At 45.2% G+C, this 21992-nt stretch overlaps 1 protein-coding gene across 7 annotated transcripts in view; it reads left to right on the plus strand.

Annotated features, from left to right (window-relative positions):
* LOC309601823 (WD repeat-containing protein 7) overlaps nt 1–21992 on the plus strand; it is a 147603-nt gene that overhangs the window by 84581 nt on the left and 41030 nt on the right. For all 7 annotated transcript variants that reach the window (XR_014230586.1, XM_082334990.1, XM_082334988.1 and 4 more), the window contains one exon: nt 14516–14702. Coding sequence is in view for 6 of the 7 variants with exons in the window: in XM_082334990.1 (XP_082191116.1) it covers nt 14516–14702 (187 nt within the window). In the remaining variant the exon portion in view is untranslated. The remainder of the gene's footprint in view (nt 1–14515; nt 14703–21992) is intronic.

Genomic DNA, 21992 nt, shown 5'->3' on the forward strand with positions numbered 1-21992 from the left:
AAATGCGCTTAATCTGAAAATAGAATTTAACGTGGGGTTAAACGTGAGACTCCTGGCAAACACAGGATTTTTTGTACTCCGTCAATTACCTTGTAACCTTCTCTAATGTCTTTTGATCCATCATTAGTTCGGTATTGTGAAAATACTTAAATCGCCACTCCGGGCAAGGAGGACCAGGCCTGGGCGGAGGAGGCGGCTGCCCGCTGGCGTGCGCACCTCCTGCGGAGCTGACAGGCCAGCAGCAGCGGCCAACGCGGGCGCCAGCGCTTGGGAGCATCGCTTACAGCAGCAATAAATCAGTCGAGCACCCGAACAGCAGCCTTTCAGAGCAAATTAGGCAAACTGGCTCAGTAACTTAATTTAAACAAAACCAAAAACACAACAGTGTGATTAAAGCAAATAGCTGATTTTATTGTTTGCAGTGAGCCTGCTAGCGGAGCATGCCGGTTTGTTGGCTGTATTTTTATATCAGTTATGTAGAAACCTACTCGGATTTGCATGGGTCCCGTGGTTCGTGACATTATGCTCCTTCTTTGGGTCAGTATGTTTCAGTCAGCGTGCGGTGAAATTCGCTATACTACTAAGCCTAAACTGTGCTCCCCCCCCCCCCCCCCCCCGAGTTAGTGTGATTAGATCACTGTCTCGAGCAGAATTTTGTCCCTGAAGGAAGAAAAAAAAAAACGGGGGGAAAAACAGTGGTTTCTGAAAATCTATATCTTAGCCTTAGAGATAATATTTAGAAAAAACAGTCAGTCTGTATGGCAGAAAACAGTCAATCTTTGTGGCAGATATTATGCCCTAATTTAAATCTGTTTTTTGGCTTTAGCAAAAAAATCAAATCTTAAAAAATTAAATTCACCTTTTCCCCCAAATCCTATAGAAGGTGAGTGATTTGAATTTATATGTTTTTTTAATCAGAGATTTCCTTCTTGCATATTTAACATCCTGGCTTTTGTAATGGGTTGTGTCTCAGCAAACTAAAATCTCCCTTGTTTGTGTTTGGACTGTGAGGAAGGCTCAGCACCAAACAAGTCCCCATCGGTTGTTTTCCACCGGTCCGTGCCCCTCTGTAAGTGAAGGCTCAGCTTTGTCACCAATACCCCATTTGGGGGTAATAAAAATTCAAGATACTGTATTTTTTCCTCCAATTTCAGCTTTCCAGAGTCCTGCAGGCTGCTCAGGTGAGCCGCAGGTTGTTCCCCGGAGGGCGTCAGACCCGCCGAGAAGGGTCTTGGTGATGGGCAGCCATAACCGCGTTTGTGTCCGTGGACCTTTATCTCCTTGCTGTTTCCAAACGCTCGAGCACAGGTTCTTGTATGAAATACTGGACAAAATGCGGACACTTCTACCAGAGAACACATTTTTATCTCACGTGAAAGAAACGAAACCAGCCCGTTTTTTCTAGGCCGCTTATGGGGTGGCAGCACCAGAGGACCCGGCGTGCTGGTGCGCGCGAGCAGACAGAGCAAAGCTTCGTTAGCTGGGGCTGGGAGAGGCTAAACCCAACGAAGGAGGCTTGGGAAGGTGCCTGAGGGAGAGCTGAGCCTGCCGGGGGCTGTGGGAGCCGCTCTGCCCACGCCAGCGACGGCCAGCAGCCCGGTGCAGTGGAGAGGAGGCGCAGGCTTGTTGTCTGAAGAACACCGAGGTTGTACGCTCAAAGAGTTAAAGCTCAGCCTTCAGCACCACTCCTCCGTGCTCGCACCCTGTCGCAGGCTGCAGTTTCACGGTAATCCCCAATCTCGCCCCGGTGCAGCGAAGCATGCCCAGCGTGCGGGAGAGCGCGCTGGGAGGGCAGGCGCTTGCGTGTCCCGCGGTACCTGGAGCGCGAAGCGCGTGCCTGCGCGGCGCCCTGGCGCCGAGGCCCTGGCTGCCCCGCGGGCCCCGTGCTGAGCGCCGCGGGTTGGTCCCCGTCTCTCGTGCTCTTCCCTCGGCAGGACTTGGGGCCGCTTTGCCAGCAGCTGGGTGCTTGCAGGAGCAGCTGATCTCGGGGGAAGCTGGTTGAAGAGAAAAGGTTTGGTGTAGTACAAAACATCCTGAAAAACCTGCTCTACGAATATGTCAGATATGGGTGGGGGTTTTTAAAACTTAAAGGGACAATATTATTCCCATTTTACAGATAAGGAGCAGAAGTTTTTCTTGTAGAAGTATGCAAGGGGAACTCGGGTATCTGTTTGAACGAAGAGTGTCACAGGAGTTACCCGCATTCGTCTTTTCCTAAGAAAACAAAACGTGTATGATTTTGCTGCTGGTCTGAGCATGCCATCCCCTAGTGCCCTTTGAAAACGCTGCGGATGCCAGCAGAGCCGGAGATGTTTGTTTTCTGCAGTTCCTGTGGAAATGGGAGGTTGGACAGGTGTAGGCATCGTGCTGGTGTCCGATGGAAAGGTACGGAGAGCACGGCCCTGGTGGCTTTTGGCGATCTGGATGGATGGTGTTTTAGGGTGAGAGGCGGTTCAAGTGGGATTCTCTTTTTAGTCCAGACACGAGAGCTCCCTTCTGACATCCCAGAATCCCTTCCCCGCTCCAGTCACGTCTCACTTCAGCCCCTTATTCTCCGAAACGTGCCTTGCACGGCCGAGTGCCTCGTGTTGCACGGGGGACCTGAGGGATCAGCCCTTTGGGTTAGGTCCAGTCCCACAACGGTGCCGTTCCCGTTGCTCTTCCCAGCCCCTCCTTGAGCCGGGGCGAGATACGTGGGAGTGTAACGTTGCCGAAAACCTCGCGGCGTTTGTGAGGTGTGTAATTCCTGTTCTAAGCTCTTACGGCTTCAGGCTTACAGCTGTGTGTTTTCAGGTCCTGGGGGAAGTGTACGTATGGGAAGCGGCTGTAGTTCCAGAGGAGAACACCTGCCCGGGTAAATGTCGTATCAGGCTAGCGGGATGTACCGTGGTTAATTCGAATGGGTTTCATTTCCACGTGTTTGCGAGTATGTATGCCTTTGGGCTCCTTAGAAACATCATTTGTGTAAGGATCGCAGTCCAGTGGCAAGCGTTTCTCGGCGCGGAGCAGATCTGCGGGGTTGCCCGGTGTGCCAGCCCAGGGCAGCAGCAGACGGCACCCGCGCCATCAGCTGGGCTCGCCTCTCCTCCCCGTCTCCCAGAGGCATCGTCTTCATCGATGGTCCTTGCCTATGAGCGTCTGAATATTTAAAAGCAGTTTCTGTAATACCAATTTTTGCATTTAGGTGGGAAATTCAGGAAAACATGTATGCCTTTTTTTGTTTATACAGCTGTTTTGCTTGGTTGTTAGTAAGAAGTTGATTGTCAGAGAAGCAGAAGTGATGCTGCCAGTCCTATGCCTATCTGAAGGGAGGGATAGCTTCAGCTCCAGGGACAGGTAACAGAGAGAACTGGAAGCAGGGATGCTTACCCGTTTGCTGTGCTAGAGAAGGTTTGTGTTTTGCAGCCGTGGTTCATAATTGCGATAGATGTTTTCTGGCCGCAGAGCGTTGTGATCGGGCGTATTATCTGAGATTCATTCTTTCCTTCCTGATGTGGGTGGTGAAGGGCCTTCTCTATTGGAATCTGATTACAATTTCCATTTTGCACAAATAGCCAGCCGGTTGGGAGGCTGATGAAATGCGCTCGCCGCCCTTGATGGCGCGACAAGCAATAACGGTCTTTAGCAAGACAGATCATGCGCAAAGTCTAGATTATCGTTCCATAGTGGTCACGCACGTGTTCTAGCTGGGATAGCCGTGCTAAGGGGAAAAGAGGCGTTCTTTCCCTGGAAAAAATCTGAAAATATTGTAGATTTGTTTTGCTATGTTTTATATGGCTGATACCTGCTCTTAATTAATGTAACATTTAGAGATGGTGTTTGACATGGCAGAGAAGTTGTATTTAAATGTTACAGGCGGCTTAAACAACCAGCAAGCGGTAGTGTGTTTGAGGATTCAGTTACATTATGTACATGCAATGTAACCAACTTAAAATATGTGTTCTTCTTATGTCAAATGGAAAACCAAAGCTACGTATGCTTTTTGCTGTTCAGTGTCTGTATCTAAGGAAATAGTGCCCAAACGTTGTCAATCAATAGTTTGCATGTTTAAAAAGAACACTTCAGAATAACTTTTCTTATGAACTGCTGCTTTATAAGCTGTGACAAGTCAATAAATCAGCCTGTGCTTGCCTTTGTAATGAGTGAGATGAAGAGAAACTCAGAAACTAATTTAATTCATCGTACAAATTAACATTATTCCTTCATTAGGGTTGCAGATGCCAAGCCCAAGCATCCTTATCTTAAAAGAATAGGAGAGGAATCAGAGTTTTACCATCTCACAGATATGTGTGATAAGAATAATCGCAAACTCAGGAAAACACCTGTGGAACATTAGACTTACTCATTTTAGGAAGGAGAAAAGTGGGAGAAAACATACAAAAATAATTGGCATAATATTGCTTTTGAGGCAGCTAGGGATTTGGATTTACAGTGGATGGGTTGATTAATGCTTAGTATTATAATTGCTGGAAATTATTTCTCTTAACTCTTTGGGAGTTTCTCCTGACCTTTTTTTTTTAATTAATAGTCTTTGCTGAGAGCTCTTAATTAATAGTCTTTGCTGGGAGCTCTTGCACTCATGGGGAAGAAGGGAGGATTTGCTGAGTAAGAAATGTGTGAAAATCGTAGTTGTCTTTTTGTTGCCCTTGCTCTTCAGAGAAGCACCGGCTGCGTGCCAAACCAGCGATCAAGCAGGAGGGCTCCGATCCCAAGCTGCGGTCCTGCCGCCAGAGCCTTGTGAGCGTTGGGACCACAGGCACGTCGGGGTGCTGCCGGGTCCCCCCTCGCTTCCCTGTCTCTTCCCCAGGCTCCCGGTGCTGCTCCAGCACCGAGCACGTGGGACTGGCCCGAGGAGCTCACTGCTTGAAGGTGTAAGCAGGGTTAAGCGTTTATGGAATAACAAGGAGAGGTGAAAACTGCCATAAATACAGGGTAGGTTGAAGGGTATAACCCTTAATGCAGTCCAGCCTGCTGGCAGTTAGGGAGTGGGAGCTCGGGGGTTTTGGGGCAGTTCCCCTATCTACTTGTCTACAGCAGGAACTTTTTTAATAGCTACTATTTCAGTGGCTTTCAGTCTTTCATCTAATCCAAAATGGCACGTCCTTTCTTCACATGTATGTGAGTGCATATGTGTGACCATAAATTTTGAAGTGTTTTATTTTACATACACAGTATCAGTGTTATTTTCCAACTTTTCATCACATATGTGCTCTTTCCGTATAGGCACCAAAGTTGTGTCATTGTGCAACTGGCTGTACTCAGCACTTAGAGTGTAAAAGAAAACAAAATCAAAAAACAACAATGAAAAAACAAAACAAAACTTGTTTAAATATATACATCCCTCGTTAACTTTGAATTTCTTTAATTTTATGTTTTATAAGCATTTGCATTCGTCTGTGTGAAATGTCATGGCATAGGAGCACATAACCAACTCAAAGGTGTACGACTTGAGTATCACGTTGGGGGGCGTCTCTGAGATGATGGTATGCAGCTGGTTGCAATAAGCTGCTAGGAGAACAGCGGTAAAAATTATAGAATCACGGAACAGCCCAGGTCGGAAGGGACCTCGAAAGATCATCTGGTCCAGCCTGTCGTGGGACAGGGAGCCTAGCACTGTCTAGCACCCTGTCCGATCGCATCTTGAAAACCTCCAGCGATGGGGACTCCACCGTGTCCCTGGGGAGGTTGTTCCAGGGAATGATTGGTCTCATTGTAAAAAAACCTCTTTCTTATGTCAATATGAAACTTTTCACGGTACAACTTGTACCCGTTGCCCCTTGTCTTCTCCGTGTGGCTCCATGTGAAGAGAGACCCTCCGTCCTCTTTGTAGCCACCCTTTAAGTACTGGAGCACTGTGATGAGGTCCCGCTGAGCCTCCTCTTCTCCAGGGAGAAGAGACCCAGCTCCTTCAGTCGGCCCTTCAGCTAGCCCTTGTGTCCCCCGCAGCGTAAAGACGATGGCACGGTGTCTAGGAGCACAATTCCAAACTGTCTAACGCAGCTAGCTGCTGCCAGGGAAGCAATCCATCAGCACCAGCACTGGGCTGACTCGTTAGTAAGCTGGTTCGGAGATCTACGTGTTGGAAAACTAATCGCTGCTTGTGCAGTTATCTTTCTGTTGCTGTAGTTACCATTTTAGCATAAGAGATGTTATTGCCGGTGTTTTTGTTTCAAGCTATGGCTCGAACGGGTTGTAATTCAAAATGTATAGTGATAGGTAAAAAGAAAAGCAGGTGTTTTTACCCTGTGTCCTGGCCTTTGGAGAGCTTTGATTTCATCTTCAAAACTACTCAAGTACACGCAGACGTAACCCCTTGCTCCGGTAATGCCCGGTCACTCAGGTTTTACTTTCTCCAAAGATAAATCTGGTTGAATCACTGACCGGGTTGCCCTGTAACGAGCCTAATGAGGGTGAGATCAGCTGCAACATAGACCCGGCTATAGGTGCGCTGCTAAAATTGAGGGGACAGGCACCTTTGGGGTGACGGAGCCGGGGGAGAAAGGAGCAGCTTCGCATAGCTGGACTGCCACGTATTGCTCACGTGGCTTGGCAGTAGTTGAGAACAGAGTGCGCATCGTTGTTGGTAGGGGTGTGCTTATGGATCAGGTGCTACGGAGAAGGTTAAGTTGTGACCCCTGACTCCTGCAAGTTGTTGCGTTGACTTATTTTGTTGCTAGTGTGCGTCTTCCACTGTTACGTAGGTCCCGGGTTGCCCAAACCGCTGAAGAGAATTCATTACAATTATGTGTAACAGGAGGAAACTTCAAAGATTAACGTATAGTTTAGTAAGCACTGTGATGGAAAAAACAGCTACTTCCTATGAAATTATGATCATTTTTATGGAAATAGCTTTATTTAGAAAACATTATGTAATTTAGATTAAAATAAATAGCATGGTTTAATGGAATTATGCAATTAACAGGAATGAAAATACAAAGTTTAATGCGCAGTTATGACCTGAGTCATATTGGCTTTCTCCTTCCTGCTAGATTATAAACAAATTTTGGATTAAAATAATGATAGTTTACTCTTTCTACAGCACTGTAATATAATTTCATAGTTAGAGGAAGAATGCGTTTAAGCCAGCATAGTTGGATTCTCTCCATAAATTGAAACAAGTCTGATCTAAAACTCATTTACTGTCTTGGAACAGAATTGATCTTGCTTTCACGTTTGATTCCCCCACTGCAGATTTTGAGAGGAAGAAAAACGGCGTTGTTAGGTCGGTGTAACTAGGCCAGAGCTAGACTGAAAAGATTGGGAAACCGGCTATTATAAACGTTTTCTTCTTTTTCCTTTGTCTCCCTTTCTAATGAATTATGCAAAAATCTTACAGAATTTTAAAACAACTTCGGGGCAGCCTTCGTCTGGCCCCACTTAGGAATGTTCTTTGCTTGCTGTTCGCTTCATGTAAAAACCAATGTCTATTGTGCTGTTTAACAGAAATGCTGGGAATTTGCTGCATCGAGGATTGGGCGTTCTGACCCGGTAAACCTCTGTTCCATTTCCAGAATTTACATGGATAATTAACACGGAGGAAATGTTCCCCTTAAGATTAAATCACATTTCTGATGTTCTTAAGCCTTCAAAGTGAACGAGAAAACTTCCCTTCTGATCAGAGAGGAGGCAAACAAACTTTTTTTTTTTCTTGTATTGTTAAAAAATGAAATCTGAACTGTCCAGTAAAGTTATTTATGTGCTACGGAAACACGTTCGATTAGGAAGCATTTAATTTTCAGAACCCTGAGAGGTTGTTACAAATTTCAGGACAAACTTTGCTCCCCCGGGCGGGCTGGGAGCCGGCGGCACCGGCGGGACGGCAGCGCGGGCCTCGCGGCGTCCTGCTGGTGCGACGTATGTATTTGCCCACGTTTACCTTTCCAATATAAATGAGCAAAAGGACTTACAGCGAGTCCTAAATGTCGTTTAAAATGTACATTTTTGCTAATCCCAACTTTTGCTCTTTTTCAGCTAATGGGAGCCTAGGGTAACAAATGTACTGACCCAAGAAGCAGGGACTCCTTTTCTCTAGATGTTTTACAAAACTGTATTACTTCTTGAGGGTTCGTGGTAACGGGGCTGTCCGTCAGCCCTCGGAAGAGCAAATCCCTGACGGCAGCGGGAGTGGGAATCGTTGCCCTGCCTTTGCAGTGGCGGGAGGAGCGGGGGGGGCTGCCGATAGCCTGCGCGGTCCGTGCCCCCTTGTGCTCGGCCGCCGGCAGGTAGGGGCAGCCTGCGCCGCCCCCGGAAAATCCTACCGCGTCGGGAGTCGTGAGGATTCGTTTTGAATTGTTGCACAGCGAATGAATCGGCGCAAAGGGAGCGACCGGCGGCGCGACCCAGCGGTCCTCGCCCGAGCGCGAGCCGCGGGTAGCGATCTCGCAGCTATCGCGTCTGATCCGCAGGACAAAATGGCCGCACAGCAATCCAGGCTGTCTGAAGTGAGGAATTTCTGACGTGTAGGAATCGGGGTTTATTGCTTTTCAGCCCCTTTGCTTTTCTCCTTTTATGCAGGAGCAACTCAAATTTAATTCTAAATTGTTTTTTACTTCGAGTAAAATGCAGTCTCGGTACTGTCATGCGCAGTAACTACTTAGCTTCTTAATATACTCTAAGACCGTACTTTTGAAAAGAAATAAAAAACTACTTATTCAAGTCAATTCTGAAATTACCTTAGAAGTTGCAAGCATTGCACCTGTTGTAAGAGTAGTACTTAAATGACTCGAAGAGGTCCTCAGCAAAAAGGAAGGCTCTCCTAGCAGAAGTTAAAAGAATTTAAGTCCAACCTTAACGATTCTATGATTCTAAGTGTCAGAATTATATTAAAGGCCAAAAATAATGCTGAAAACAAATTCCATAAAAATTAGGAAATTTGACATTGAGCGTGATTGAAGAAAGAAAAAAATCTTTTCATCATTACGTCTTTAGGAAAAAATTCTTCAAATAATATGACTAGTTAATTTTTAATTTAGGCCTAAAAATATCCTCTGGTTTTATACCTGTCTGAAAGATGAGAGAGATATGTAATAAAAATTCACTGCGCTAGAAGTAGGAAGGGATTAAGGGATATGGATTTTTAACCCAGCTATCCAAATTTATATTTCTGTCTTTCTGTGGCCATTTCACACAGGTATACATCAAATCATCCAGAAAGGGTCACAATTTGGTTTAATTTCTTGTAGAAAAACACTATGCCCGCGGACACAGGGAGAGAGGGCAGACTGAAAAAAATTAGAGCTATGATTCTTTGCTTTTTTTTTTTTTAACATAAAATCAGAAAAAGATGCAAAGCAAGTTAAATCATATTCTTGGAGTCCATCATTTTTATTTAGTTGGAACTTGATCTTGTGGCAAATTACGAGAATGGGAATCAGAGTTATCAGTGTCTCGTTCATGCCTCTGCTATTGATTTTCCTGAGCAAATTATTTAATTTTTTTAAATCTATCGGCAAAATGGGGGTAACAATGCTGACTGATGTAATACGGTTAAAGCTCCTGAGATTCAGCAAGGAAAGACGTTTTAGAAATCCAAGCGGGTGTATGCATTGAAAATAACTGATAAGCTTTAGTATTCATGCCACATTTCCATTAATAAAAATGGCATAAGGATCAAAGACTCAAACCTTTATTTTAGCGTTCAAGTAAACATGTGGAAAAGTAGGCAGATTTTTCACTCCGCCACAGTTTGCTGGCTGTACCTTTGGGGGGGGGTATCCGTGTGCTGGGACCTATAGAAAGAGTTTCAGAGAGCTGCAGATGTGCTATCTCTATCCTAAACGTTGAAAGCACTTCATTACTTGCGTCCAAAATTTTATCCTTCTCTACTGGTTGACAAAAATGCAGTCTGGTTTTGGTACTGCTGATGACTCCCTTGTACTGCCAAGGTGGTCGGCTCTGGCCAGGGACAAAACCACTGCCTCCTGCTCCCTGGGTTTCCTCCTGTGCTGCTCTCTTTATTTCCGTACGCTTGTGGCATACGGGTACCAATGCAGAACAAAGCATCTGGAACAAAATTATATTTTAACATAAATTTGTATGGGAATGTCATTTCCTGAGCTACCTTTCTGCTAAGTTACTGCTTGAAGTAATTCCGTCTAGTAAGTCGCACTCTCGTTTTTAAGGAAAGGAGCTTTTATTTCTTAATGTCTTGTCGGTTTGTTTCTTAATGACTTTCTCACAGAAGGTACGTGTAAATCATCAAAACTTAGTTTTTACTAGGGCAGATTTTTTATTTTTTGTTTAAAGAGCATGGTGTTCTCTAGATTTCCAGCAAGAAAGACAGCACCCCCTGCTTATAGTAATTCCAGTATGCGTTGAATGGACGAGCCCTTCCAAGAGCAGGAGGAGCGCGCTGAAGTCCGGTCACAAGCCGCATTCTGGCTTGGGAGGATCTTTCCCGTCACATCACCATGGTGGCCCAAACTTCTGCTAAAATACCTTTAAACAGGTATCCTCCTGCCTGTTCGATGGTAGCGCGAGCGCGTAGGTCCACTAAAAGACGGCGAATCGGCGCCAGGCGTGAGCGGGGAGCTGCCGCGGGCTGCGCGGGCCAGGCTGCGGTCCTGGGGACGCCCGTTAGCGTGGCCGCTCCCTGTCCTGCTCCGCGTAATGGGCTCAAAGGTTAAGAGCAAAGGATCTCCGCAGCCCCAATCTGCAGAGCTTTTCCAGGGCTAATTACCTCTTTACTGCGCTGACTCTAATGTGACATGTTTATTGCCTTAACTAACAACTCATTAGCTTAGTTGATGTTTTTGTCAATATTAATTCGTTCATTTAAGCCAAGTCAAAGCTTAAACAAAGATGTCCAGGCTGAGAAACGAGCAGCAGAATTACTTTTGTTTAGTTCATCTTTTCCCTTAGCTCAATATACACAAGGTAGGTGTCAGCAGGAGCGACGCTAGGAGCGTTTCAGTGAAAAAGGTAGGCGTATTTCATTGTAGTAATGTTTGAGTAGTCACGCTTTTTAATAAGGCTCTTATATTTGAGACATAAAACTCACACAAACTAGAGCTTCATGGCCTGCTGTTCACTTCAAGAAGAAACTTTCAGTTCTTCTGTTAGACCCGTATAAGGGATTAGTGTGCATGGACTAGAAAAGTGTGTTTGTTGTTGGCTTTTCTGAATGCCTAAAATGACAGGTGGTTTATTTAACAAATAAAAGCAGCAACTCATAGAGGACAGTTGTGAAAACTAAAGAAAAATCTGTTAAAATCAATAGGTTATCTTTATCACAATAGCGAGCTAAAGGAACATTATTAAGAGGTAACAAATAATTATTTAGAGATAATGATAAATTATCTTTATCTGGGAGCGTTGCTTGTTTTAGCCCTCCTACACATTTATATATATTTATATATGTGTATATATATATGTAATTATTTGTATAAAAAATAGTCTATTAAATGAAATTAATCATGTTTCCTCAGTATGCAGAACCTGGATCAGAGTTCAGGTATGTTGAAGTTGTTTGGGACATCATTTCTCTCTCTTCCCCCCCGCCCTTGAGCTGTATTTCTCTCTAAAAGAAAAACAAAATTGAAAAAGGCATTGTGGGGAGGCGGGAGAGTCAGTTCATGGGGATGGAGACCGATGCTGTGACGTAATCGTAGTAAAACGCAGAGGGAGGCGATGCTGCGGGTGGGTTGCCGGCGTGGCGGGTGCCCCCGGCCCCGCCGGCTGCCTGCGGTGCTCTGCGGCGATCAGAAGCGATCTGAACATCCCGCTTCTGATTTGGGGAACCCGTTTGGCTGGTAGCTCTAGACTCTGCTGCCGCTTTCGGTAAGGAGGGGGATCACGGCCAGCTCTTGTTTGTTTTCAAGAGGGGACCAGAGGGGACAGTGCTGATGGCAGAGTCTCTCTTTAACGTGAATGTCTGAATGGCCAGGACACTCAAATGGAACAGAAATGACCCAAAATTCAGTTCCCTCACCTAGAGAGCAAAATGTTTGAGCTTATGTCTCTAACTGACCTTAACCGCCGAACACCGAGTCCTTCAAAGGTGGAGGTGTGTCCGGCAGTTCCCGCTGAAACTCGGCCATGGTTATTCTCTGAAAACAGAGTTGCAGGTCCAAAAGCGAGCGCAGCTCTTCAGCCTAGCCTGCCCCGGTACGGGGTGCTTCTGCCCTCTCCTGAGAGCTGCCTGTTTTATCCCCCAGGGCCCAGCGCTGGGGAAGACGGCACGGCTCAAAACAACAGCCCTGCCCCAAAACCCGAGAGCGCTGCGTCAGTAATAATAATAATTTAACAAAAATCTTCACGTGTAAGATATGCATGAGACAAGACTGGCAGTGGGTCTATAAAACATGGACTAAAGTGGACAAAGTACATTTCCTATTTGAGAGCCGATTCTCAGTTTTAATTGTTTTTTTTAATATAAGTCTAATGCTCATTTACTGAGGCGCGACAGCGGAACGGTGAAAATTATACATCTGCTTGCGAACTTTCAGGCAGCTCTTCTCAACATACAGCTTATTTGTGGGCCCACGTTGGGGAGATTCCCGCTCGGTTGCATAGGGTGGTGGCGTTATTTAAGTGCTCACGTGCTGTCAAGTGTTCCCGTAGCAGAAGACCCAGGCACGGTTCTGGAGGTGCTGAGATCGGGGAGCAGAAGCAGTCACAGCCGACATCCCAAGGCAGAGTGAGACGGAGGCTTTACAAATAATTTTGTTCCCCTTCCCAAGTGAAGCGTTACTAATCCCTACGCGTCTGCCGTTGAGGAGGTGTCAGTAGGAAGCATATTTTGCAAGGAAGAAAAAATCCTTGCTTTAAAATTGGGTATCTGGTCCCGAATCGCCCGTGTCTGGGAGCCGATGCTGCCGAGCATCGCGGTGACAGGCCGAGGAGCTTTGGTGGATTATCGCCCAGCCTTGCTTCTCTGCCGTCTTCCCCTTCAAAATCGTACGGGGGCAAGAGCAGGCCAAGTAGGCAAATCCCCCGAGCTCCTGGTCCCCGTTTATCAGCTTGTCGATACGTGTTTCGCTTGCGTGTTCCTTTTTCTGCTTTGCGAGAGGGAGCTGCCTTGCCGAAGGTTCGCTGGGCGAGAACAGGGGGGTGACTGCGTGGCAGCGCCGGCAGCGCCGGGGCGGCAGCGCCGAACGGCCCCACTGCCAGGGAGCCGTGCTCGCCGGGGGCGCCGGGGAAAGGGGCAATACCGCATCGCACCGAGGCAGCATCGTTCGTGCACTGTTAGTCCCCGGATAGTCAGTTCGCTTAAATTAAACGTCATCTCTGCTGCTCACTGAGGCGATGGCATCGTGGTGTAGCACAGGATTTTAATGAATTTAATTAATTAATTGAAGAACAGAGCCGATTGTGCCACCTCATCTGAGCAGGCGCGTGGCACTTTTGGAAATGAGCAGTTGTGTTGGTGGCGAGTTTTGGTGATGTTTTTGCTGTGTCTCACTCAGTTAAGCAGGCCTGGCAGGAACCGCTTCTAGCTGTAGCCAAGACACTGATGAAAAAGCGGGTAATCTCAGCACGGTTTGTTTTAACTGGTATGTTCCCAGGTTTAATCTTTTAAGCTTGTTTTTCTTAGACATCTTTTCAAAACGAGGTACCTTTTTTTTTCTGAAAATTTTATTATGTATGTTAATATTATTACAGATTTTCAGGGTTTTCTTAGCAAGTGTCTATGGAAGGGAGGATTTTTTTTATCGTTTCTGTTTTGATTTTTTTTATCGTTTCTGTTTTGATTTTTTTTATCGTTTCTGTTTTGATTTTTTTTATCGTTTCTGTTTTGATTTATTTTATCGTTTCCGTTTTGATTTATTCTGACTTTTTTTGCACAATTTTCAGGCAGAAATATTTAGGCATGTAGACTTTTTATATTTTTTCCAAGAATACATGTAGTACTATTTCTTTTGTAGTGAAAATACTATGTTTAGGACTTGACACTGGCAGTATCGGCACGGGCCTGTTTGATTCAGATCACCGTGCCACACAGACCAATGCGTTCCAGTAACAAACTGGCCGTCGTTGCTGTTGGGAAAGCTTTAAAGTTCTCGTGGGCGGCGACTGGCGGGGTGCAGCGTTGCTAACGGGGCGCACGCTCCTCATCCATCCTGTGCTCCTGCGTACCGGACCAGCCTCCCTGCCGTCTGCGGTTCGCTGCGCTAAGAGGGACGACAGGGAGCACGGACACCATTTGTCCGAGACAGTCCGTACCAGTATCCCTGCCTTTCCGAGTGTCGTTAGTGTCCGTGTTCGAGGACTGCTGTGGGTTGCCATCCTGGGCTCTGCGTGAAATCCATGGCACGGGGAGTCTCTGGGCATCACGTACCCTGCGGTGAATTAATGTAACCGATACCCACAGAACCACATCTTTCCCTTGTTCGCTGGCTTTGGGAAGACCCTGCAGTTGTAAGCTTCTGCACTTTCTTGGTGAGACAACGCCTGAATGTGGTGACTTAGGAGCAGGTTTCCATGTGTTTCTCAATAGCAAGTATTTGGAAACAAGGCAAACTCAATTCCGCAGCTCACTTTTCACTGTCCCCTTCTCTCCCGCTCCGCACGGCAGGCAAGGCGCTGACGTTTCTGCTGCTGCAGCCGCCCAGCCCCAAGCTGCCCGCGCACAGCACCATCCGCAGAACCGCCATCGACCTCATCGGCCGCGGCTTTACCGTCTGGGAGCCCTACATGGACGTCTCGGCCGTGCTGATGGGCCTTCTGGAGCTCTGCGCTGACGCGGAGAAACAGCTTGCGAAGTAGGTGTCTCATTTATTCATTTACAAATACTTATGTGCATCATTTCTCGGCTATGGATCTAGGATTTGCAGCAGTTGGTTCAAATCCTGACGGCTGTGGTACTTGGCAAGAAGGTGGGACAAGGAATAACTCCTTGTTTCGAATTTTGCATTTGAACCAGTACCATCAAAATTACCATTTTAAGTCTGCTTTAGTGTGGCTCGGTTTGCGGTCTTGAGCGGCTCTGACGGCCGGTCTCAGGAAGGGGGGCGTTTAACCACGGCGGGAGAGATCTGGTCGCTTGTGCATGGTGGCACTGCGGTGCTGGCTTCTCTTGGCACGGGGAGGCACCCCACCTAAAGCCGGGAGACACCACACACGTGGTAGGCACTGCCTGGGGCTACACAGCATTAATCTTCCCGTCATATGCTAGTAATTTGAGAAAAGAAGCGAGTTAAACATTTTTGTATCTAAAATATGTCTATCTGTCTAACATAATATTTTTTTACCCTTTCTTAACTGCAAAAATAGTATTTTCAGAAGGTGTTTTCCACCGGTGTGTCTGAATACGTGGATTTCTTTTTTTTTCCCTGTGGTTTTACAAGCCATCCAGTCAGGATGTGAGTTGTTTTGGAAGGTACCTTTTGGAAAAGGTGGTTATTTTATCAACAGTACCGCTATTAATAGCATCGAGGTAACTTGTAGATTTAAGGATTGCTAAGAAATCATAAACTCAATAGACCACAGCCTGTCTCCGGGGTCAGAGAACAACTTATTAAAGTGTCCTAAATCAAGATTTATATGGTATACTGTCTTGGACCTCTGTTCTAACCTCTTTGAAATAAAATCTTCTTTCAATTAGGTATTTGTAATTGGGGTTGGGGGGGGGGGGCAAATTTCATAAGGAAGTCTGACACCTTGACATAAAATACGCAGGAAAAAATGTATTACTGTGGGGGTTTTGTGGGGGGGGTTTTGCGCATGGAACTCTATGTGCGTGTTTCTTCCCTTTCTTAAAAACTACTATAATTGTACAACTTGTAGTTGTGCATACACAAGTACGTATGCAAGTTGTTACACTTGATAGTGCTACGTACTATCAATCATGCCATCAAATAATCATGGCTAAATCAAATAATTACGGCTAAATGCGTAAGCGAAGTCATTAAGATGACTTGTGTAATAAAGGTAGCGTCTTTCCTTTTTTTGATGCGTTTTGTATTAAGGTAACGGGGTTCCTGAATATTAGTGTTTGGGATTTATTTAACGTGTGCAGCTTTGCGGGACATGAGTAGCATTTTTGTTAAGTATCCGTGAATTTTATGATGCGAGGCCTAAAGGTAATAAATTCCAACTGGGGCCCTGATTCTCACATGAACAGTCTTTACTCACACTGTTAATCTGGTTGATGACAACAGGACTATTTGCACAGGAAAGGGTTTTGCAATATAGTCCTTATTTTTATTATTGTTTGTTGTAAAATTGATCATCTGAAATTTATTCTAAATATCTGAGCAATTTTTTCTGTATTTAGTTTTTATAAAAGAAAGCACACCACTTAAACGTGCAAAAGGAGAGGCTCTGATTTCTATGTATAAATAAAGAAAATCTAAAACATCACTGTAAGAAGCAACCACGGTAGGCTGTTTATATGAAGTAAAACAATGATCCTACGCTTTATGTAATTGGCTTTGAAAGCGATTTCAAGCTTCCTGCTTGTAATGGAAAACCTTGAAAAATATAAGTGGATATACATTAGTGTCCTGAGACAAATTCCTCATTGATAGGTACAGGGCTTTTGCATAGGGACAAATTAATCCCCGGTTAGGACATACGAAACGCGTAGCTCCTGCTCTAGGTGGAGGATCGCCTCGAGCAAATACCAATTTCCTATTTATTTGGTTGTCAGTATGAATTAATACTGTAGTATTAAAGTTCTGCAGACACCCACTTGGAAAATGACTGTTACTAAAAATATTTAAATTTAATAATAATTTTCATCATATAAAATATAGAAATCATTGATCTTTCTTCTAATAAAGCCTCAGCACGTTTTTGCTGTGAAGCACGTCGACGTTCGTACGCGCGCGGGCCGTTACCGCGTTGGCAGCGCTGCCTTCGGCCCCTGTGCTGGCGGGCTGGCCGGCCCCTCGGCCGGCGTGCGTTGTCCGGCATCCCAAGCACCGTCTGAATATTCCCTAGGGGTTTTTTAACGTATTTGATGCTTTGTTTTTAATTTCGGTAGTGCTTTCTCCGTAATATTTTAATGAGTGGTGTCCCTTAAGTGTTCATTTGTAAACCGTTCAGTAATTGAGAAACCGTTCATTAATGGGGAAAGAATTTCCTTCCTTTAGGAAGACGGCTGACTGGTCTGTGATATTTTCTTTGCAAGGTTTTTGCTGGGGGGGGGGGGGGGGGGAATCTGGTGCCTGAAATTGCCGAGGCCATCGTAATTGATTATTTAGGTATTAATTTTACTGTATTTCTTTTCATGAAATGCAGAGGTTCACTTTTCATCAGGTAATATTGTACTTGACGGCCTTGCTCATGCCTGTCAAGCTTTCTGGGTGTGTCCTGAAGCGTGTGGGAGAGTTTTACGTTGAAGGAGAAGGAAACGTCTGCAGTACTTGAAAAGTATTTTAAAGCTGCAGTAGGCCTCCGGTGGTCCGGGGGGTATTCATCTGCACGTGGAACGCTGTGCTCAGCAGAAGGAGGGGGTTTGCTTAGCTTACAGATGCTCTTGTTGACGGCATTGCCATGATAATATTACTTTAGATATTAAAAAAAAAAAAATCCTTTAACAGTTAGCCAGTTTTCCGTTTTATTCTAAGGCTATTGTTTGCTAAATCACAGTAAATGCTGCTCTTTTATGTTGCAATCTATGAAACTGTACAATGGCCTCATGATTACAGATATCTTAATTATAAGCATTATTGTCAAGTGTTTAAACTGTGTATTTGTATTTTCAGTTGCTTTTCTATTTTAGCCAAAAATTTCTTTTGCTTGTAGCAATAACATTTAACGCCGCGAGCACTTTCACACGCCGTAGCATGTAACCTTAGAACGTGGTTTCAGATCTTACGGTTCTGAAAACTGCTCTGTTATGAATGAATTTCACTTCACAAATGCGTTTACAAATGTTTGCTTATAAACACACACATTTTAAATGCTAGATGAATAAGGAACTGACCGGGGTTGTCTTAATACCGGTATGCATTTTATCATCCATTTGTGGGGGTGTTAAGGTTTCTGACTTTCTTTTACGTTATCCTAAGGCAGATAGGACCAATTTTATATAGCAGTCTTAATTTCCTCAAGATTTAAAGAATGAATGATTGCCGTGTGTTGCAGGGGGCTGGTTCTGGAGAAATACGTACAAATTGGGTGACCGCTGTTATTTGTCTGAACTTCAGTTAGTTCTTGGAGTGTGCCCAAAGAAGCCAAAACGCTCGCCTTCCCGGAGAATCTCCTAAGCCCTCTTGTATGTAAATGCAGACTTACAGAAGCCAAGCAAACACAGTTCTTCAGAAAGTCATTTTCATCTTGCGATTACAGCCTTAGCTGTCATAAAGATTAGTATGGCTCTCTGTCTACAGAGCACTGAATAAATGAATGTATCAGCATGTAGCCTTGAGGAGCCCAATGCAATTTTCATCATGATAAATTGCATAATAAGCGAGAAAGTGTTTGCTTATTAATCCATAACAAGATTTAGATTGAAAATGGCCTGTTACATTCATGACAGATACAGTACCGACTGCAGACAGACGAAGATGGAAAGAAATAGAGCAACAATGTGTGCAGGGGGTTAAGTGTGCATCTTACCCTCCCGGTGCCCTGCTGAGCTGCCCCTTTTGTGCCTGATTTACCGTGTACACAATAACAGCGCCTGGCTTCTCTCCCTGATGTTAAGGACGTTTTATGAAAGAGCTTTTATGTCAAGCTTCTGCTTTAAAAAAAAAAAAAAAATCGCTTCACATTTATTGACCAAAAAAAAATAGCAGTGTTTTTCTTTTTTCCCTTCTGAATTAAATAAATATCTGAGCTGTTATCCAAAACTCAGGTATTTATAACTCCTCCGCTCTCCCGGTTCATCCTGGTCCCCAAAGATTATACTGTGCTAGCCTGCCATACCGAATGAAACTGCTCAGTTGTGAGGATTAAGAGCATTTTTCTAGCATTTATTAGGCTTTGATTTCCTGGCATGGATGATGATAGGGATCATTGCTGTCTGTTATTTTTTGCTCTTTAAATTACAAGCTACAGTTTGATATAGATGGTGATATAATATTCCAAAATTAGCAAATTGCATTCTAATCGATCCATATGTTTTTTTATCTCTCTCTCTCTCTCTCTCTCTCTCTGTGTACTAAAATAATTAGGCTGAATCTCTTTAGTTTTGATTGTGTTTAGTGGAAAACTTTACTATACTTTTATATTCTTATGGGTTCTATCTGCAGAGCCATAGGATATATAGTAGGGACATCCCTAGTTTGCAGTGTTGGTGGAACATTTTTAGAATGTAGCGTAAACAATTGCTGAAACTGAGGGTTTTAAAGGAGAAACGTGAGCCGGGTACTTGGTCCTGAAGGTGCTGTGGCAACTTACCACGCGCTGCCACTACAGAAATGATTTAAACCTGGAGATAGCAGGGATTTGTGTCCCTGTCGGTTCTGGTTTAGAGCTCGGATTCCGGGAGGCTGGAGCCCAGGCTGGATGAGCTGCAGCTGTACCACGCGGAGGGCAGCAGTCCGTCGGCACCTGCAGCCTCTCGTGGCGGACGAGGAAGAGGAGGAGGAAGAGGAGTACCACACTCGCCGGCTTTATGCCGCAGAGGGAGTTTGGTTCCTCCCGTTCGTTCAGCCACCACTTCAAGGCTGCCTCTATCAACAAGAGGGTTGTTGAGGCGTATTGATGTAGAGGTGTCTGTTAAATAAGACGGGATATACCCGTCTTCCCCTTTCCCCTCCCTCTGGCTTCAGGGCATCAAAGCGAAGCCTCCGGCCAGAGGAGAGAAAGGGGGCTGAATGTCCAGTTCGCAGAGTAGCGGCTTTCCCTGAAAGGCGAGGCGGCCCCGTCTCTGCACCCTTCAGCAGATCCCTGGGAAACACGTCCGCTCGGATCTCGGGGCGACCAGCTGGGTCAGTGCTTGGCCTCCTCCTTTGAGTCCAGGTAGTAAAGAGAGATTAATCAAGACCATTACCTTTTATGCTGAAATGTCACATTGGTAGTCCCACAAAGTTTTCATCTGGCATCGCTTTATGGAAGTCAAGAAATGTAGAGGTCCAGTTGCTACATTTTCTGTTCACCGCCATCGAAACCTTTTCTGCCTGCCTTTTTCCTCGGTATGACCTACAGCTCTGCCCAGGGAGCTTGTTCTTCCCCACTTGTCTTAAGAGTCAGCTTTTTGAATGCATCTTCCTTATTTTTGGTAGATAGGGAAGTACATAAACATTACTCTGACGTTGTGATAACTTGTGCTAAACATATAAACATGTTATCTCTTAAAATAATCTGTATTTCATTGAAAACATTATTCGAATAGTGTAGCGGTTCCCAAAAAACGCGAGATGTTCAGGTTACTGGAGGGAGGGAAGTTGGTGATGGATTTGGGAAGGGGGAGAGCATCATTCCCTGATGATGCAGGATACTGGCCCCCTAGAAATGAGCTAAAAGGCACAAATCAAGGGCACAAATAAATACAGTAATAAATCTAAGCTTTTTACTGTGGTTCGCAGGTAGAGTGTCATCTCTGGTGTTAAAGGCATGCGTTACAGGACAAGCTGCATCCATTTTGTCTGTTAGACGAACAGAAGTGATTCCTCCAACGTCTGCTTACGGTGCAGTGGGAAGTCGGGGGGCAGGATGAGGACAAGAGGGACAGCACGCGCTGCCGGCTCTTGCTGGACGTACAGAAGTCCTAAAACTCATCAATACAAGAACAGAAGCCTGGGTGTGAAAGGCAGCGTTTCCCCCCGTACGTTAGCGTTGCATCTGCTTCGGTTTTGTCCCGGGGCTTGGTGCGGTGTGCCCGTCCCATCGCGCAGGGCTGGCTCTGAAAGAGGACAGTGCAGAGCAGCTGGCCCGCCCCGGGGGGTAATCTCTGCCCACATACTGCCACTGCTGAGCCGTGCTAATGAATGAACGAAAAGCCTGTTGCTTTTCAGGAAAACGCACGCTTTACCAAGCACCCTGTAAGGAAAAATACTGCTGGCAGAAACACGAAGCCTTTTTAGAGAGAAAAAAGTCCTGAGGCGCTGGGGGTTTGCTCGCTTTCAGGAGATAATGAGCCCCTCTGAAAGCCTGGCTCCGATACCTCCTCCGTCCTGGTTCATCACTTCTGTCTGCACCATCCGTACAGGATTTTTTAAAGTTATATTCAAATGTGGTTTTACAAGTAAAAGGCCCGTGGGGGCATCTTTGTTGTTGCAGAGACTTTATTGGTTTTCACATTCAGTCATTTTAATGCATACGATGATGGTGAGGAGTGGGGAAGAAAGTGACAACAAACTTTGGTTTGTATTTATGCGAATTCAGGTCTGTAAAATGGTGATCCGTGCCTCCTCTTGTTGTTGCTCTGGAAAAGTAGTTCATTTGGCAGAGAATGCGTTAACAACCTTGAAGTTGTTTGTTGCAAAGTATTTAGTTTGTAAGCTTCCACAACATAAAATCAGATATTGCATAGAGAATTATATTTAAGGACACTTTAAAAAAAAAAAAAGAAGAAGAAACAGAGAATGTGTTGTCCTCTGTAGACACCTCTCTCTCTAAATTAAAGAAATAAGTAAAGTAACACGTCAGGTGCCGCATGCTACCTAAATCCTCTACAAGAGCATAAACAGACCTTGCAATAAGCCGTTGGGTTTGTGCACTTCTGTTGCTCTTTACAAAAAAACCAGTCTCAGAGCACCGGGGAAGAGAAGCCCCTGCAAGCAGGGCCCAAGGGGAGGCTGTCAGCGCATCTGGGGAAGTGCCCCCTCACGCTCCTTTTCTTACTCACATTTTCACATGTGTCCCTTGTTGAAGTGTTGGGGGGAAAAAACCCACCTTTTGTGCTCTTCATCCTGGCTCTGGAAATGCAGATTTCCTCCCGTCTTGCTTCCGAATCTTGTCCTTGTAAAGTCTAGCCTAAGAAGCATCCGAATAACTTCTGCCAAAGGTAAGTCATTTTTCTGGTTTAGCCTGAAAGAAGAGAAGCTCTCAGATGTTATTGTCACAAGGCGAACAGACAGACTAACCCAAATATTTCTGGAGTTTGAACAAGAGAACTGATGCTTTTTCTTGCCACTTTGAGCCCTGTGGGTTTGAAC

The sequence above is a fragment of the Platalea leucorodia genome (genome assembly GCF_965183815.1).
Source record: "Platalea leucorodia genome assembly, chromosome: W".
Classification (NCBI taxonomy): domain Eukaryota; kingdom Metazoa; phylum Chordata; class Aves; order Pelecaniformes; family Threskiornithidae; genus Platalea; species Platalea leucorodia.